The sequence below is a fragment of the Berghia stephanieae genome, chromosome 3 (genome assembly GCF_034508935.2).
Source record: "Berghia stephanieae isolate SIO BIC M18660-M18661 chromosome 3, UCSD_Bste_1.3, whole genome shotgun sequence".
Classification (NCBI taxonomy): domain Eukaryota; kingdom Metazoa; phylum Mollusca; class Gastropoda; order Nudibranchia; family Aeolidiidae; genus Berghia; species Berghia stephanieae.
The window spans coordinates 64709832-64730352 of record NC_088362.1 but is presented as its reverse complement, the minus strand read 5'-3'; the positions used below and the strand labels follow the sequence as shown (position 1 = coordinate 64730352).

At 36.8% G+C, this 20521-nt stretch overlaps 2 protein-coding genes across 2 annotated transcripts in view; both read right to left on the bottom strand.

The window, feature by feature from the left end:
* The window catches only part of LOC144969625 (uncharacterized), a 4723-nt gene extending 1931 nt beyond the window's left edge, over nt 1-2792 (bottom strand). Inside the window, exons 1-2 of the mRNA XM_078908764.1 lie at nt 2741-2792; nt 1-327 (exon numbers count right to left, since the gene is read on the bottom strand). The exon at nt 1-327 is cut by the window's left edge and continues 38 nt beyond it. Coding sequence (XP_078764890.1) covers nt 1-310 — 310 coding nt within the window. The 5' untranslated portion in view covers nt 311-327; nt 2741-2792. The remainder of the gene's footprint in view (nt 328-2740) is intronic.
* A 4995-nt stretch (nt 2793-7787) lies between these two features.
* LOC144968206 (uncharacterized) lies at nt 7788-19544 on the bottom strand. Its single transcript, XM_078906325.1, has 2 exons — nt 19402-19544; nt 7788-10382 (listed from the first exon to the last, which is right to left on the bottom strand). The coding sequence occupies exon 2, from the start codon at nt 10354-10356 to the stop codon at nt 9295-9297; it is 1062 nt and encodes a 353-aa protein (XP_078762451.1). The 5' UTR covers nt 10357-10382; nt 19402-19544; the 3' UTR covers nt 7788-9294.
* Between the last annotated feature and the right edge of the window lie 977 nt (nt 19545-20521).

Genomic DNA, 20521 nt, shown 5'->3' with positions numbered 1-20521 from the left:
GCACTGTGGTGTAGCAGTCTGATTGGACGATTGCTTTGACGTTTTCCTTATTTGCTTCGTCACAGATATAGTTCAGGCCTCTGAAAAGGGCATAATCCCTTGGTGTTTCCTGATAATAACGGACGCAAAATCCAACACAGTCACGTGACCTCCTATCATCTGCGCAGATATCATCAATATTTGGATGTCTGGTTTGCAGAGGTGCAAAGAGATCTATCCGACAAGTGGACGAAAGTTGAATGCAATCGCCTTGTGTTCCAGCTATGCTGGCGAAAAGGAGGGGTGGGGTAACAAGATACCAAAATCCCATTGTATTGTATCTCTATTCTATAGAAAGAGAGAGATGGAGAGAAAGTGAATGTGTGAATTGATTAAAATCAACAAAAACTACTTACTGTCTTAAAAGTCTTTTTACGAGTTTTGTGGCTCTTGCAACGCATTTAGGTCATTTCGGCGTCAGTAAAGAGGAAGAAACGTGATAGTCAAAAGACCCTAGATTTACAATCAAAAGCAGACGAGAAAACGTAAGACAAAGGATAATGGTTTCAATAGGGAGCAGATATAGTTTCAATGTTCTTATTTGGAGAGCACACACAATTCTTAACAAAACAGACGCACAAGATCCTACAAAGAGGAACACACTCGAATGTTTACAAATATTATATATTTAGTACAAAAATATATCAGGACTTAACAGATAGACGATTTACTAGGAAAATAATATCAACTCTTTAAACGAATATTATACATTTGACTTCTCAGCCAAGGACTCTAACAAAGCTTAGGACAAATCTAGTAATCTCATTCCAAAACAAAGATAGACAGTAACTCGGATGACAGATATAGGCTTAAAAAAGACATATCAAGTGACCCCACCCAGAACCTGATTAGTTTAATCAGATCCACACCAATAATAAATTATTTGTAGAAGAAAGATAAGACTAGGTGAATTGCCATGGCCACACAACGCGGTGGGCGGTCGAACTTTGTACCTTTTGGATTTGAACCAATGACTATATCCAGGAACTATGCTGCCTCGGTTAGGTTGCTGGATACAGAAAACCATTTGGATATGAAGCAATGACCATATCCCTGAGCCAAGCTACCTCGGTTAGGTTGCTGAATGCAGAAAACCGATAGTTGTAGAAATGTCATTGGACTTGTTTGTTTTTATTTTAAGAGTTTTTCGGCGCTTGTGACACATTTAAGACATTCCAGCACAAAAATGATGATCAAATATTTTACAATTACAATAAAAAGCACACTAGAAAAAGTAAGACTAAGTGGGTCAAAAGGAGAACAGATGTAGATTCCAAGAGCACATTATCGGTGTACTTAGTTTGAGACTACTAAAAGTCTCATCCAGACACAAACAAAGGATCCTACGAAGAAGAATATACTCATAAGTTAACAAATCGTTATATACTCATAACAAAACATATAAGTATAGAACCGATATATGATTTACAAGGGAAAATACAATTTCCCTAAATCTATACCAATACTGACCTAACTGTTTCCCTTCCAAACAAAGATTCCGGCCATGCGGCGGGGACAAACCAAGAACGAGGGAGAGTCAAAGAGTAAAAGGACAAATGTCCTACTGAGTTCAGTCCTTATTCATGCGACGTCATATTTGGTTCAATTAAACGTACACATGTACTCTCTAATTTAAAAGTTAAAAATTTTAATCCTGTTAAATTTCGACAAAGTTATGGTATTTCAAAATGTCTGCCCCACGGATGTCTGTCAGCGACAGGAAGCTATCATTGAATTTCTTGTTTTATATTAAGAACCTCGAGTCAACATTTTAAACGCCTTGGGAAAGTTGATAAAACTTCTTTATTTTGTAGAGGCAGTGTTAGTAGATAGGTGAGTTGAACGTGTATCTCGCCATTTACAAGAAAATGAGATGCAATTCAACACCTAAGCTGAACCCCCCCCCCCCCCCCCCCCCCCCCCCCAAAAAAAAAAACAAAAACAACAACAACATGTCTTTAACTGACAAATCTTGTGATAGTCGCTGTCCAAGCCGCGTCAACTCAGTGAATCTAATAACGACAGAAGCATTGGTGAGATCTGATAGAAGAAATTCTCTTGATGGAGTAACATGTACAAATAGACATTGAAGCGACTGAAAGTAAGAATTCGTCGAGTTATTCACTAGAGGGATATATCGGTACAGCGAGAGACAGACATAAAGAGGGCGGGAGAGACTACTATGACAGAGACATAAATAGAGAGAGAGAGAGAGAGAGAGAGAGAGAGAGAGAGAGAGAGAGAGACCGCTAAGAGAGAAACAGAGACAAAAGTAGAGGGAAAGAGAGAAAATAATATAGAAAAAGACAAAGACGGAAAGAGAATGAGAGACATGGAGTAAAAGTTGACAGAGAGATAGAGAGACTGTAAGAGAGACAGGGAGAGTGGGAGACAGGGGCTCATAGAAAGATACAGAGAAAGACAAAGAGAGACAGAGTTGATAGACATAGTCTCAGAGAGAGAGAGAGAGAGAGAGAGAGAGAGAAGAGAGAAGAGAGAGAGAGGGGGGGAGAGAGAGAGAGACATAGACAAAGATAAAGATAATTAGAGACAGGAAGTGAAAGTTGACAGAGAGATAAAGAGACTGTAAGAGAGACAAGGATGAAAGAGAGAGATAGAGAGAGAGAAAGTGAAAAAGAGAGGGAGAGAGAGTGGGAGAGAGAGAGAGGGAGAGAGAGAGAGAGAATAATATTCAACTCACCTCTCACAATGGCAGTAACAGCTCTGGGCGTTACTGTCGAATGGGTCTGATACACTTCGTAAAACGTTGGTTTTTATAATAGACAACTTCATAACTATCTTCAAATTGGTGAAATTGTTGACATTAATTGGATCATCATTTGGGACCAGTCGACTTGAAACGGAATGGGCGTCATTGGTACAAATGTTATTATAATGACAATGACGATATATAATAATAATAATAATAATAATAATAATTAATTAATAAATAATAATAATAATAATAATAATAATAATAATATAATAATAATAATAATAATAATAATAATAATAATAATAATAATAATAATAATAATAATAATAATAATAATAATAATAATAATAATAATAATAATAATAATAATAATAATAATAATAATAATAATAATAATAATAATAATAATTAATAATATAATAGTGATAATATATTAATAATAATAATAATAATAATAATAATAATAATAATAATAATAATAATATAATAATAATAATAAATAATAATATAATAATAATAATAATAATAATAATAATAATAATAATAATAATAATAATAATAATAATAATAATGTGCTCCATAATGATAATAATAATAATAATATAATAATAATAATAATAATAATAATAATAATAATAATAATAATAATAATAATATAATAATAATAATAATAATAATATAATAATAAATTAATAATAATAATAATAATAATGGTGATGATGATGATGATGATAATGATGATTATGATGATGGTGCTGGTGGTGGTGGTGGTAGTGGTGTCTTAGCCTGCCATTCTTATGAGGAGTCCTCACCAAATTCTATTAATAGGACTAAAAACGTTTAAGGTTATACATAGTTTTGTATTTTGGTATGTTATATCCGGCTGGCGGATGATATGAGTTTTTAAACTAAGCACATAGCATTAATTGGTGATTCCAAATAGACTAATACAAAGAACTTCACATTTCCATTTTTTAAAAACTTGAAACCGAAAGTAATTCGTGAAAAGGTGTTTTTATTTCATTTTAAATCTACTGAATTTGAAGGTAATGTAAGAAATAAATAGAAACCTTAGTTATTGAATTAGATTGATGATTAAATAAATAAATATATAAAAGTACCGAGTAAACAAATAAATAAATGAAAAAAATAAGTGAATAAATAAATAAATAAAAATAACAAATAGATAGGTGAATAACTACAATAAAACTACCATGTAGAAGTATGGCGTGTAGACAGTAAAATTTATTTTCAATAAAGTTGTCCATTTCATTCACAAATTACTTTGCCATTTGGCGGTGACCTGAATAATTAGAGCTAAAGAGAATGATTAAGCTTCATTCTGACAATTCTAGAAACACAAATATTTAGAAATTTGGCCAGAAAATTCGTCTTTCAAATATCGATTGATTTAAATGACCCTCGCCTTAGCAAAAATTTTAAAACCTGGAACTTCGAGAAGGTTTTTTTTTTGAGGGTCATTTAAATCGATCGATATTTGAAGGACGAGTTTTCTGGGCAAAATTCTAAATATGTTTTTTTTTTCTAGAGTACGACAGCATTGTTCGTGCCATCCTCCGATTCAAACAGACTGCCCTTTAGCCAGTAAACTGTCGTACTCTGGAAAAACACGTATGTAAAGATTTGGCCAGAAACGAACGTCTCGGCCATATAATGTGAGTGACAATTTATATTTTATATTAGCTCTAACCATCATTATCGAGCACTTTCGTACCTACGAGTACCCACAAACACTCATATATATCTATATATTAGGATGATGTGAAAAGTGAAGCTAAAATGATTAATTATTTATGAAATGTTAATTTGTCATTTTACGGTCATTAGACATCTGATTTGCTGGCAGATGAATCGTACTAAGCAACAAAAAATAATTATGTGTAACCTTTAACGTTTGTAGTCTGTAGTTATAGGGACTTCAGTGAGAAGTCAATAGCCAGCTGACGTTCTGAAATAATAACAATAGCCCGATGCCGGAAACTTCATTCATTCAATCTATAAATAGAACCTGGTTGACGTCATTCACCTCTTTGGTTATTTCTTTTAGCCAGGTCATTTTATGAATCATACCATCATTGGCTTTTTTCACACTGGCCAGGGTATTGGCGACAGACAAACAGGCTCCATCCCTCTCTATCTTGGGATATTTTTTTTTTATCTCGTCATCATAATTGCTCTTCACTCAAGGCGAACAAAGTGCCCTGTCTTCACTCCAATACCGAACCCACTCCACAGCATCTGGGGAGCAGACTCTTGGGTGATGATCAATGCAGCTGGGCCCGTCCTGGAATTCTCTAAGGATGTGCTCCATCGTCTGCTCTGGGCATCCACATGTACACAAGCTACTCTCAGCCAGCCCCCCACTTTTTCATGCTTCCAGCTGCTCTCCCAAGTTTTGCCCGTGCTCTGTTCAGTGTTACCCATTCATTCCTTGGGAGCTCAGTTCCGTTAGGCTGTTCTCTCGGATCTTCAACAGCTTCAATTGTATGATTGTCCCACTCCCTCCATGTGGAAAGCCTGTATACAGCTGCTTGGTCAGGGTTGATGCTTTCTTCCGTCATGAAGCTCTTTCTCGACTTCAGTCTACTTGTCGTTTGGTTGTGGTCATGGAGGGGGTGACTTGGGTCCATTTCATGTTAATATTTCTGGGCTTTGAAAGCAGTGGTTCTTCGAATATGGGGGTGTGCAATGCCAGCCAGCCGATAGAGGACTGGAACTGCATTCAGTTTCGAGATACAAGTAAAGATTGGCGATTGTCTTCTTAAATTCTATTCTAAGCTGAGAAAGTTTTGATAAAAATTAAGCACGTCTGCACATCTTATGTTTAATTATGTTCAAGTGTTCATCCCACTTGAGCCTGTCATCAATCGTTGCACCAAGGTATTTGTATTAAGGAACTCGCTTGAATCATATATAGGGAATGAGATTAGCGGAAGAGTAGCGTCTCTTGATTGGAATTACAAAATTCATAATTCATATTTCTGTAAAAAATGCATAATGTTGATTATGATATGCATTTTTGTACAGAAATATGAATAATAAATTTTGTATTTGAAGCGCTTGGCTTGTAGTTGGTTTGTTTACAAATAACTTCCCCACCGGTGACGCCCAATGAAGGGACGCTACTCTTCCGCTAATCTCATTCCCCATACCATGACTACAGCAAGAAAGCAAGGAACTTTATAAACAGTACTGGGATGCTTACGAAACAGATCCATTTGCTGAAGAAATTATCCAACTTAGTGAGACTTTAATTAACGTTGCCGAAAGAAAATCAGAAAGAAGGAAGGAAATGATAACCAGCACAAACATGACCCACAACAGCAAAAAAGTCTGGTCCATTATGAAAAAAATAAATACAGAAATTAACAAACAAACCAGGGGTGCAGCGGTGACACCAAATGATTTAGCAAACCAGCTTATAAAAAATGAAAAACCAACACACACAGAGAAGTAAAAACTGAAGGAAATGGAAATGATCGTCCAGGGAATTGAACAGGAAGTAAACCCTTTCTGTATCAAAGAATTGTAATCAGTCTTTTAACAGTCCAAATCCGGTAAAACGGTTGGTCTAGATGCCATTACTGCAGAAACGATAAAGCATTTCGATCCCTCAACAAAAAGGTGGCTACTAACTTTTATCAACAACTGTGTTGAGCCGTGCACAATACCAAAGCTTTGGCGGAAAGCAAAAGTGATAGTACTACTTAGATCTGGAAAAGACCTAAAAATAGCAGCAAGAGCTACAGACCAATATCCCTTATCTGCATATTGTGCAAAGTATATGAGCGCATGATACTAGCCAGGATTTCCCAAACAGTAGAAGAACATCCTGACCAAACTGGTTTCAACCTTGGAAGATCATGCTGTGACCAAATCCTAAACTTAACACAATACATTGAAGATGGCTAAGAGAACAAACGAATTACAGGGGCTGTATTCGCGGATAGATGCCTATGACACAGTAAATCACAGGAAACTGCTCCTAAAGTGTGCAAGGGTAACTTGCAACAGAAAAGTAGTTGCACTAATACAATCCTTTATGCCAAGCCATCTTTGCGGGGTGAGGGTGGATGGTAAGAAAAGCAGATGGATATCACAAAAGAATGGACTCCCTCAAGGATCGTTACTTGCACCTATTCTTTTCAACGTTTATACCAACGACCAACCTAAGTTCAAGAACATCCGGAGGTTTCTATATGCTTGACAATCTGTGATTTGCGTCCCAGACCTCTGATTTCAAGGCCATTGAGGAGAGACTAACAGATGCCCTGGAGACACTAACTGAGTAGTATTAAAAGAACTCACTAAATGCCAACACAGGAAAAACTCAGGTGTGTGCCTTCAATTTTTAAAAAACTCCAAGCCAACAGGAAACTGAATGTATCCTGAATGGTAACATATTGGAGAACAACACATTCTTCGTGTACCTCGGTGTCTCCATAGACCCCATTACTGTCCTTCTCTCAGTACATAAAGAGAACAAAAGAAAAAAGCTGGCCACAAGAAACAACCCCCTGAGCAAACTGGCAAACACTACATAGAGAGCAGATTGACTCTGACCTACAGAACACCTGACGGATCATTACTGGTATCATAAAACCGACTACAATTCAGGGCCTCCGTCGGCTAGTTGACATTGCACCTCCCCACACTTCTTCCAAAGCCCAGAATTATAAACAGGAAATGGGGCCAAAGCACCCCCTCCTTGGCCACAACCTAACGAAATGTAGACTGAAGTCAAGAAAGAGCTTCATATTAACACCCCAATTTGCTCACTTGGACAACATGGGTGATTCCTGTTGACATCAGATGTTTGATGAATTATCTATATTGAGCTTTTTTATATAGCGCAATATATACTAAACTTGCTCAAAGCGCTTTACAATAAGCGCCTGGCCAACAGCAACATTTAACATTCAGGACGGGACATAACGCCTGTTTGGCGATATTACAATTTTTTTCCAACAGAGACAACACTGTTAACGGCAAGGTTTTGCCCACAAAGACGTTTTGTTGAAATCCCATTGTATCAATCGGTTATATTATCAAATCATATCATATCATATCATATCATATCATATCATATCATATCATATCATATCATATCATAGCATATCATAGCATAGCATATCAGTAATTGGGCTTTAAAATAGACCAGATCTTCCTTAAATGTTTTTAAGACATGAGAAACAATGTATTGTACATTGCACCGAGATCCCGTCTATTTAGTCACGCTCGATTATACACGCCACTAGCAGACGTTGCACAGCTTTTTAATATTAGCAAAGCTGCCTGTTTTTATATATTCGTGAAGTTCTACAATGAATTGACAGGTGAGGGTCAAAGTCGGACAGGTCAACCCCGAGTTACAAAGATTAACGATGACAATATAATCGTTGCTCGACACACATCAAGCCCTTTCCTTTTACCTCTGACATCGCCGTGGAAAATAACATTTCAAGATGGACAGTGTTAGGAAGACTTGCAACTATTGGCCTCATGCGAGAAGGCATATGTGCAATCTCAATTAAATGAGGCTAAGTCCTTGGTGCTGAAGTGACCAGTTGTAAAACCAGATCCCAATCTTAGTGAGCACCTGTGAGATCTCCTAAAAAGACCGACTATGGTACAATAGTACCAAGCAAGGAATGTTTACGAGCTTTGGAACATTGTTGTAGCAGAATGGAGTGACATCACAGCAAATGACATAACCCCTTGATAAAAATTTATACGGGCATTTGCAAGAGCAGTGATTTTTTTAATCGTGGTGGTCATATGCGTCACTGGTTTTGTTGCGTCGAATTTTTCCTTTTTTTCCGAAGCAGAGAAACCCAGTTGTGTTCTTTGGGTCGTTGTTTCTTTTATGGCTATACATGCATGCTAATGAAATCTAGTTCACATATTTTAAAGATTTTGCTCATTTCTGTGATATAACCTTTGCCCAATGTTGTCTCTTAAAACTTAAGAATTGACTCAAAACAAATGTCAAGTTACTTTTCCATATGTGTGTATAAGTGTGTCCATTTCTTTCAAGAAACCCAAGTATGAAAGTTTTATTCCAGGATGGCTCTTTTTTAAAAAAAAAAAATTTAACCAGTCAACTGTCATACTCTGTAAAACTTGTGTTTCAAAATTTGGCCGGAAAACTCGCTCTTCAAATATTGATCGATTTAGATAAACCTTATCTTGGAAAAATCTCTCAAACCTGGAACTTCGCGAGGTCATTTAAATCGACTGATGTTATTTTCCAGCAAAAATTTTAATACGTCTATTTCCAGAACGGCAGTTAACAAGTTAAACTATTCCTTCATTCACAGTGGGGAAATAGACCACTCATCGCTACAGACCGTTATCATGGCGGAGAAAATGTGTTGTTTATAATTGGATCTTTACTGTATAATTCCTGTTCATCCTATGGTCCAGCCCGTTAAAGAACCATTTTGGGAGGATGGGTCATATAACAACTTGTCCTGCATCAATGCCTGCTTTAACATTATACAGGTTTAAGATGGTCATCAAATGTCCTTTTGATGAGAAGAGCATCTTTGAAATACAATATTGAAGGCTTCTTTGTAACGGCTTGAAACTTTCATGTAGAAAAAGAAATTCGTCGATGCGTTGACCTGGTTGAAGAAGAATTGAATGTAATACACCATATTCATGAATTTATGGTTGATTCCATTTAATTTTAAACCAGGAATGACGTTAATCATCGTAGAAGGGATATGGTTGAGGGACGTGCACACCAGGAATATGCAGGTCACGGCTATGATAGATTTCACCATCTGGGCATCTTTGGATGACATAGACTTGTCTTGCTGGGTTGCATTTTCTTTACCCGAAGTGTTGACGTTGTTTATCCGCCATTGTTTGAACTGGTTGAGTCTGTGGATCATAATGGCAGTGCTAATGGCCACAACGACTAGTGCACAGCTGTAAACGATATTGTTGATCGCGATGGCGAGATAATTCCTGTAGGTATTCCCGTATCCCACCACGATTATGTAGGACACGGTTTTATTGAACTTGGGGTCAAATATCCAGATCATTCTATGAGACACAATGAAAATCCCAATCATGACGTTAAAGAAGACGGCGATGCTGACGATGACGGCAACGGTAACCCTTGGTCGCAAGATTAACTTGACCTTTAAAGGGATCACGATGCAAAGAGCTCTTTCTATGGAAATGTACACGGTTGTCAAGGTGCTAGAGGAAGCAAAGCTAAAGGAGAAATATTTTGTCCATTGACCGTGCGAGTGACATATTTGAAAACCTCTGTAATCGTCAAAGAAATAGAAAACAAAACAGGAAAACGAAGGTACCAAGAAAAGACAGCTTAGAAGATCGAATACGGAGAGACCAAGAAGACCTATGTTAGTGTTGCTGTTTTTGACTTCTTGTTCCAGAAACACCAGAATATTGATGACGTTTGTGATAACGCCGAGAATGACCACCATTAAGTCAACAGGTTGGATTACTTTCTCAAAAGTGAGTAAAAATTGATCGCTTAATATTTTTTGTTCTTGATCTTCTGGAGTTGGAAAATACATGCGAATCTCGACACTTGAATTCATCTCTTGATCTTTAAACTAGGACGTCTCTGAAACAAAAATAAAAAAGCAGTTTAGTACAAGTGATACCATGGGTCAAGACCTTACAGTGGTGGAAAGCCGTGTGCCTCTTAGTGTTCTTGCGAGCTATGCTGGTCGGTAGGGCCACCCATGCCCAGCAGGTCGACAGTGAGAAGTCATGACTTAATTTGACCTACCCATCCTCGGGTAGAGATTGAGCTTTGTGTCTACTGGTGCGGCTGTGTGGTCTTGTGGGATGACACTCGCTTTCGGATCTGAAGATAATGGGTTCGAGCCTCGCTTGGCGAATATTTGAGGCCTGGGAAAATGCTCTTTACTAACATTCTCTCGCCGTACTCAGGTGTTAAATAAGTACCTGGCTGTTAGCAGTGTTGTCTGTCTTTTAAACAAATGTAATCTCCTAAGAGGCTTCATGTATTGTTCTTTATGTTACGTGTTGCTGTTGGCAAGGGACCCCTTGTAAGCGCCTTGAGCACGTTTAGTGGACATTGCGCTATATTAATGCTCTACCTTTTTCCTACAAGCCATACTTGGAAATAAGAGCATCTTCTAGAAACATATCCCAAATTGGGTAAAGACCGGAAAGAGTCTGGCCCAACATCGGCGCCCCTGCAGCTCAAAGAGGTGGAGCTCCGTTGTAGATGCCTTATTCGCCCCTTGACTTTATGAGGATTAAGATCATAAATAAGTAAAGCTAGAGGCGAGGGTTTAAATGTAACCCACCTTGGTAATATGAATTTTGATCGCCAGATGTGACAAAAGTCTGTATTGGTACCTAGAGACACTCTTGAGCACCAGATGTGATAAAAGTCTGTATTGGTACCTAGAGACACTCTTGAGCACCAGATGTGATAAAAGTCTGTATTGGTACCTAGAGACACTCTTGAGCATCAGATGAGATAAAAGTCTGCATTGGGATATAGAGACACTTTTGATCACCAGATGTGATACAAGTCTGTATTAGTACCTAGAGACAGTCTTGAGCACCAGATGTGATAAAAGTCTGTATTGGTACCTAGAGACACTCTTGAGCACCAGATGTGATAAAAGTCTGTATTGGTACGTAGATTGCAAACCTTCTTTTTATTCCAGGCTAATTCTGTCATCCGTTGACTAAAATTAATACGAAGAATATGTGCTAGGTCGCAACACTCAGTCCCTTTTGACGTTTGACTTTCATTGCGAGTATAATTTATTCTGCGCAATTCTAGCAAATCCACAACAAAAATTGATGGCGTGATTTTAAACATCTCTTTATACTAACAAGTGATAATAATCTCATCCGGAACAAAAAATGATGATGTAATTTTAGATATTTCTTGATACTATCTTCTTCTTCTTCAAGTACCAAGTCTGTGCCAGACATCGGTGTCATGGTACGCCATTCATCTCTCTGATCAGATAACTTCAGAAAACTAATATTACTCTTCTCTTTCTTTTGTCACCCAGCTGTTCAAACTATTCAAATATATTTTTCTTGGTCAACCTTTACTCTTTATGTTGATTTAGGTGCCCTAAAATTGCATTTGTCTTTTTCTTATTGTACGATTTAGTAACCTTTTAGTTTTAGCTTGCTCTAATACTTGTTCATTATTTTTCTTCTCTGTCTATGGGATTCTTAACATCCTTCTAAGAAACCGCATTTCTGCTGCCTCCAGTTTCTTTCTAATGTCGTCTGTAATTGTTCAACTTTCACAGCCATATAATAATACTTACCATACATAGGCCTTCAAACCCCTATGTTTTGTTGTCATTGAGATATTGTATCTTTTTAAAATTAGACTCATTTTATTAAAACTATCTTTAGCTATTGCAATTTTTCGTTTTATTTCTGTGCTACATCTGCCATCTGAAACTATTATGTATCCAAGATATTTAAATGTCTGAACTTGTTTTATCGTTTCTCCTTTGCTTATTAAGATACATGTTGGATTTCTTTTTACATTTAATGTCAATTTATCAAGGAGTAATTGTAAATTTTTGTTTGAGTCTGAGATTTGTGTTGTGTCATCTGCATACCTTTTATTGTTGATATTCTCACCACTAATCATAATGCCTGGACTATCTCCTAAAGTTCTAATAATTTTTTCGCTGTAGATATTAAAAAGGTCTGGTGACAAAACACATTCTTGTGTAACACCTCTTTTAATTTGTTTATATTCATTGAATTCTCCTTCAACCCTGACAGGTGCGCTTTGATTCCAATATAAGTTTCTAATAATTCTTAGATCTTTTCCATCTGTGTCTAGTCCTTCAATGATATTAATAGTTCACCATGTCTAACCTTATTAAATGCCTTTGAGTAATCAATAAAACAAATAAATAGGTCTTTCTGAACTTCAATACATCTTTCCATCAATATTGATAAGGTGAAAATAGCATTTCTTGTTCCCTTGTCTAGGACAAATCCAAACTGAGTTCTTGATATCTCTGGTTTTAGACTTTTCCTCATTCTGCTGATTAGTACTCTTAAGAGATTTTTTGTGAAGTGACTCATTAGACTAATCGATCGGTGTAACTCACATTCCGTGGCCCCTGTTGACTTTGGATGTGTTATAAACACCGACTTTAATAAATCATCTGGAATTTTACCCCTGTCATATATCTTATTCAATAGATTTGTCACTATGTTTAAACCTAAATCCTCTAACTCTAATGTAACGATTATTTCTATTGGGATATTCAGGGCCTGTTGCTTTGCCTAACTTCATTTTTTTAATAGCTGCATCTACTTCTTCCTTTAAAATTGGTGGCGCGTCTATTTCTTTGTTTATTGTTAGTTTTTCTCTTTCATCATAAAAATGTTCCTCTATATACTCTGACCGTCTATTCAACACATCTGTTCTATCCATCAAAATATTGCCATCTTAGCTTTTATGCATCCTGTGCTTGAACATACTCTTTTATCACTGTTTTGTTTTATTTCTATTTCTAAACAGTGATCATTTATCCATTTCCCTTTTTCTTCATTACATTTTTTCTTTATTTTCTTTGTTAAGATTTTATGATTTTCTACATCTGATTTATATTGCCTTCTTTCTTCCATTAGACCTAACACTTCATTAGTCATCCCCTTCTTATTCTCTTTTCTAGATTTTTGTGGTATATTTTCTTGTATAGCTTCATTAATTGAGGTTTTAATTCCATTCCATAATTCATCTGTATCAGTTAGATCTTCTACTTCAAGCAGTTGGAATTTGTTTTTACCTCAATAACAGACTTTTCTTTAAGATCATTATTTGTTTTCAGAAATTCTACATCATATTTTGGTTGATATTATCCTTACTTCAATCTTTTTAAATGTATTCTCATTTTGCTGATGACAGGTACATGGTCGCTATCACAATCGGCTCCAGGTAAGGTTTTAACTGATTTTACTGCATTTCGAAAACGTTTCTGGATCAGGATGAAGTCTATTTGGTTTCTAGTTTCTGCTAATCCTAGTACATGAAATTGCATCCTGTCCATTTCTTGTTTAACATTCTCTAGCTTACCACTTTGAAACAAGGTTCTAATATTCCATGTACTTATTCTATTTGTATGTTTGCGAACAGTCACTGGATGACGACCGGGTGCCACTTGCTGTCCCTGGCTGTCCCTGCCGAGCGAGGTGTTCAAGAGTTACATCATGAACCCCCTTAACGCTGTTATATGTTAATGAGTTGTTTGTGACCATCATGGATTTTCTTGGGAAAGTACAGCAGCGGTTTCCCGTTGCCTACTGCCGGTTTGTGTACAGTTTACTCTGCTAGCCTTTGTCAAGCCAATGACATCCTACAAGGCAGCAGGATATAAGCTATAGTAAAGTAAGGATTAAGTAAAGTAAGGACATGCAGAAGACACCATACTACAGAATGAGTGTGAGGTGGGTGGGTGAGGAGCAGAGCGTGTACCACTCACCGGTGGGTTCTGTCTCCTGCACCTTAAGAGGAAGGGTCCCACTTACTATCGCCCTGTCTCTAATATTCCTTTTCTCTCTAAAATCTTCGAAAAGCTTGTTTTGAAAAAATTACTGTCTCATCTTTAAAATAATTGTCTTGAAGAAAATTTTCAGTCGGCTTATAGGCAACACCATTCGACGGAAACCGCACTTGTTAGGGTTGTTAATGATCTCCTCTTTGTTATAGACAATGGCTCATGTTCTTTGCTGAATTTGCTTGACCTATCGTCTGCTTTTGATACTATTGATCACAAACTTCTCCTCAAACGTCTTGAAATTACTTATGGCGTGTCTGGTGCAGCGCTTGATTGGTTTAGGTCATAATTGTTTAATCGTAAACAGATTATTACGGTGGACGAATATAGATCTGAGGAAATAATTCTTGATTGTGGGGTTCCCCAGGGTTCAGTACTTGGACCCGTTCTTTTTGTTCTGTACGTTGGCCCTCTAAAATAATCAGAAGTTTCGGTCTGTTTTACCACCAATACGCTGATGATACGCAATTGTACTGCTTTCCAATACGAGAAATTTACAAGAAGTATCAGCCGATAGTAAGAACTGTATCCAAAGTGTTAAGGAATGGATGAATGAGAACAGACTGAAACTGAATGATGATAAGACGGAGGTGCTTGTTGTTGGGAACAGGAAGTTGAAAAGTGAAACAGATTTGAAGCTAGGGGATGCCTCCATTCAAATTGTTGACAAAGTGAAAAATATTATTGGCACATTCTTAGACTCTGGACTGTCGATGGAGCATCGGGTTAATAATTTGATTAGATCTCTCTTTTTCCAACTAAAAAAGATTGCTTTCATTAGACGGTTCATATCTGAGGATGTGATCAAACACCTGGTTGTCTCCCTCGTACTATCCAGGTTGGATTTTTGTAATGCTCTGTTGTTTGGCGTATCGCAATATAATCTGAGACGTCTTCAGGTTGTCCAAAACAGCGCTGCCAGACTAGTATTAATGAAGCGTATGTGCGATTCTGTCAGCCCTCTGCTTCATGACCTGCATTGGCTGCTTGTTGAGAAAAGGATTAAATTCAAAGTTTGTGTTTTAGTGTATCGTTGTCTTGAAGGTGCTGCCCTTCCTACCTTTCGGAACTAATTGAAAGCTATTCAAAACCCCGCCCTTACGTTCGGCCAGTGATTCCACCAAACTAGTTGTCCCTTGAATACGAAAAAATGCTGGAATGAGATCCTTTTCTCATTTCGGACCCTCTGTTTGGAACGCCTTACCACAGAGCATTCGTGAAAAAGAATCTTTGTCTATTTTTAAACTTTCGCTTAAAACATCTGTTTCGTCTTTAGTAGATGGTATGAGAAGCAAGATAGGTCTGTCTGGTGTGTGTGTGTGTGTGTGTGTGTGTGTGTGTGTGTATATGTGTGTGTGTGCATGTGTGTGTGTATGCTTGTGTATTATTTACTCCCTAACCCAGTTATACCGCTGGGGACTCGGTCGCGCTCATAACAAACTCAGTAGAAACAGGGAACACCACGGGAAGGTGCTGTTATGGACACAATAATACATGAGAGGCCGTATGCAATAATCTCTGTCAGACGTGGCGATCAATGCACCTGGAAATGAGAGGCGTTGGGTTTGAAATGTACATTTATTTCCTTTCAGCAAGCGGGACGTCCGGCCCAGACCTTGCATCTCCCTCTTGATACTATCAAGTAATGAATATCTGTCTAATCTGTTCTTTGAAAAATAGGATTGGGGGTCAACATTGCTCCGTAAAGCCAATGTTAACTTTTTATAATCGAGCACAAAATTACAGGCTAATCTAAAAGTAGAATACAATAGTATAGTAAGTATAAAAGATGACAACGCCTGTTCCTAATGGCCTTTGTTTCTTATTGAGGGTTCTACACTAATAATAATAATAATAATAATAATAATAATAATAATAATAATAATAATAATAATAATAATAATAATAATAATAATAATAATAATAATAATAATAATAATAATAATAATAATAATAACAATAATAATATGTCGTGTTAAAATGTAGTAATGTTGTGTATAATATGTTGTGTAGTTCGCCTAACCGGCAGACATGTTGGTGTTCCTCTCTCCAATAGTGTGATTTTTAATGATTCCTAAAACAAAAGTCTGGAATATTTTTATACAGTCGTTTTTATAAAGTTTTATTCTATATTGTGATTTCTTGGAAATTCATACGTGTAATTTTAGATAAATTAACATTTTAGTGGTGTAGATCTCAGTGCTTGAAGTATTTTAGTAGACATTTTTGTTTACATTTACGTTAAGATTTTTGGTCACAATGTGCCATATCTATTTTGATCCGTATTACGACAACATTTGGAATGACACAGAATCGTCTTGGTATCACGGTAACAATAGCTAGCGGCTGCGACCAAGTCGTGGTGGTGTGCGGAAACGAAGAAAAATAAATATTCAAATATGTCACAGACCACCACCCTTTCATTCTAATCGAGCACTCAAAGTAGGATTCACACAACGATGCCGAAGGTCTCTGATCAACATTATAACATCAACATAATAGAAAACGACACATCAACATATCAACAAAACACAATGACAACAGCTGATAATTTTGATGGCATGCAGGACTTAAGTAAACATAATGAGAACGTGACTTGTGAAAATAAGACAATAACAACAAAGAGGGGAAGAAGGGTCAATATGAGGCCATATGAAATAAAAATAATCAATAACCAAATCAACACAAATAATAACGCGCTTAATATAGCAACCAGGCAAACTAACAGTGATCGAAATGGTGAACTGAGAAACATGTTTAGTACTATGACCATAAACTTTCAAAGTATAACTTCAAAACTACCTGAATTTTGGAAATTGATATTAGACATAAAACCGGACATAATCATAGGTACTGAAATATGGCTACATTCTGAAATAAACGACAGTGAAATATTTCCACCACAAACAGATTTCAACGTGTTCAGGAACACAACCTCTCAACAACAACGAACCTCTCAGTGTGACAGCTTGACATTGAAACAAAATCAGAATCGGTGTTCGTAAATATCAAAACAGAACAAGGCCTACTCACTGTGGGCGCTATGTGCAGGACACCTTCAAATTCAACGATGGAACAAAAATGACTGAGATAACACGCTGTATCGTTAGCCTTGACCCGAAAAATGTACTCTGGTTAAGCGCAGACTTGAACATACCTGATATCAAATAACCCGTCACCAATACTCTTCATCTATAAACCGTGCATTTATTAACAGATTGCAAGATTTTGGCCTTAGTCAAATAAACAACAATCCAACAACGGGTACAAATATCCTCGACTTGTTATCACAAATCGACCAAATTTAATTGTCAAGTGTACAACCATTCCAGGCATGAATGATCATGACATCCTCATCACGGAAAGCACAATCAAAGCAAACAAAATCACAAAAAAAATCGTACCCTTTTACTATTTGGAAAAGGGCAAATATCGCCGAAATTCAGAGAGAAACAGGTCTTTTTAGTGAAAACATAATAAACAACTAGAAAGCACTGAGGTCTTTAGGATTGCCACCAACGACCACCTAAACAAAATGATGTCCAAACATGAACCAACGAAGGAAAGCGCAAGGAAATTTCACCAACCATGGATAAACACTACAGTCAAACGATTATCCAGACGGAAACAAAAGGCATGGAGCAGAGCGAGAAAGACCAACAGTAAGAAAGTCTGGTACAATTACGCCTGATTGAAAAAAGAATCGCAAAGAGAGAGTAGATCTATCGATTTCGATGGCCCTCATCTTGGCAAAATCTCTCATACCAAGTAGTGTCGAGCGGAAGTCTCGATGATACCTCAAGTCATCGGCCACCAACACTCAAAACTTCCCGAACTCGATGACCAAGGAAAAGTCGGGAATTCCCGAGAAGTAGCACTTCAACTGAGCTTTGGATGGCTTTTTTGTATTAAAACTTAAAATACATTAAATAAATTCACTTTGTATAATAATAAAACATTGATACCTATAACCATTTTGATCTATTTACGACGTTTGTGTTTTGTTAGCTGTTTAAAATATGATATAACGTCAATACCCAATACCAATGACTAGGTATTGAATGAAAGCACCGATGACTAGAGCGATGCTCGAGACTTTTTTGAGTCTCGAGACTCAAAAAAGCATCGAGACGCAAAAAAGTCTCGAGCTTCGCTGGAATCATCGCCGACGAGAGAGGGGTGAACAATGCAGATAGTACACATTGTTAGTAACGCGTGCGTCGCTCGCGCAGTATAGTCTCGAGACTCATCGACGACCAAGCTTCTCGAGACGAGAAAAGCATCGAGAACTAAGTGGAGGTCGGGAAGTTCTCAGTCGTCGATGACCTGACTTCTCAAAACCTAAAGCATCGTTGACCTTTTGGTGACCCGGATGCCCTCCCCTAATACCAAGGAACTTTGCGATCAATTTTCGAGAACGAATTTTCTGGCCAGATCAATTTTTGAGAACGAATTTTCTGGCCAAAAATATTTAATACAGGTTATCCAGATTATGGCAGTTTTCTGGTTTAAAATTCACATCAACGTTTTGGTTCCAGAGTAAAATGATAATGGGCGGTGAATTTCCCCTTCATGGCAGTTTTTAAATATTGAAGGAACATTTTCATAACGATGGCTTACTATGCTGCTTTGTAGTATTGTGGTTTGACACTCCATTCGAACCGGCAGGTCCCGGATTCGAGCCCTGCTCTAAGCGGCGCATAGTTGAGTCGCTGGAAAAGTCTTGCCGTCATTCTCTCACCCTACCCAGGAGAAAAATGAGCACATAGCCATTAACAGGAACTGGCTCTGACGTTAAAAATTGTAGTATCCCCTTACAGGCTTCATGTCTCGCGGACATGTTAAGTGTTGCTGTTGGCTAGAGACCCTGGGTGTAGTGAGTTGAGTACATTTTGTAGATATCACGCTATATAAATGCTTAATAATAAATACATTGTGCAAAAAGGTGGTCATTATACGAATAAAAATAAGTAATTTATTGCGTTGTGACAGCACTGAGTCCTGCGACTGTCGTTGTTAAAACACGAGTATATTATCATAATAATATTATACCGTGCATGAATACAAGCGGTTGCTTGAATATCTTGCAATAAGTGGTTGGCTGAAGAAATGTTACGTGTTTGGTATTTTGTTCCTTGTTGAAGCTGTTATATTTATCAGTGTTTGTTACTTGTAATAAATACATGATTTTAGTCATTCATCTTGACAAATTACCTTCTTTATATTCAAAATCAATTATATAAAATTGATATAGTATAATGCATAATTTAAACATGCTTTATCGATAACAAAATTGCACAAAAAATTATAGGACACTTAAATAACGTTATGTTTAATATAGTTGATAAATTATTCTGTTCAATAAATGAGCAATTTTTGTCAAGATTTAAAATTTTGTTAAAATCTGACAAATATTTTTTTAAAATTTCTTAAATCACTACAAATTATAGAATAACATTTTGTAAGATAATAATTTCTTTAAAAACCATTACTAGCAGCAGTAATTTGTATTCAAGTACATAAAATACGATAGCGATTATTGATTTTATATAAGTACTTGATAGTTTAAATCGTTGGAAAAGCATTTCAATTCCACAAGACATAATGACAATAATGAAACTATTGATAGCAACAATGACGGCCCTGGGAAAGTAAATAATGGTGACTGTAGTCATAGTCTTATTATCGTGGTTATTTTTGCCTTGGGAAAGTAATGCTATTTAGGAAAAAGTGGATGATTACTTCAAACAATGAGCCAAAAACAGAGGGCGTACACCAACTTCACTTCCAGCAACATTGAATCGAGATCTCAAAAATATCAAATATATTTAGAAACAACAACCGAAGAACTGACTTCAACAACACAAGGAAACATCCAACTGTCTCAGCACCTTAACACACATGATGACCTTCTAAAGCTAAGAACACTTGCACTTGACAGTGATTTATGGAAACAAATTACTAACTCGATACTAGAAGCAGACTGACACAATCCAAGTAACACACACATTCACGGCAAGCGTCCATAGAGACAGCCATATTCATTCATTCATATAGAGAAAAATAAAAGTGCTAAAAACGCACTGTTATGTTAAATTGCGAGAGTGGTTCTATATCAGGTGTCATTTATTTGGGTCTTAGCTACCTGTGTGCAAATGTCCATGCTTTCAAT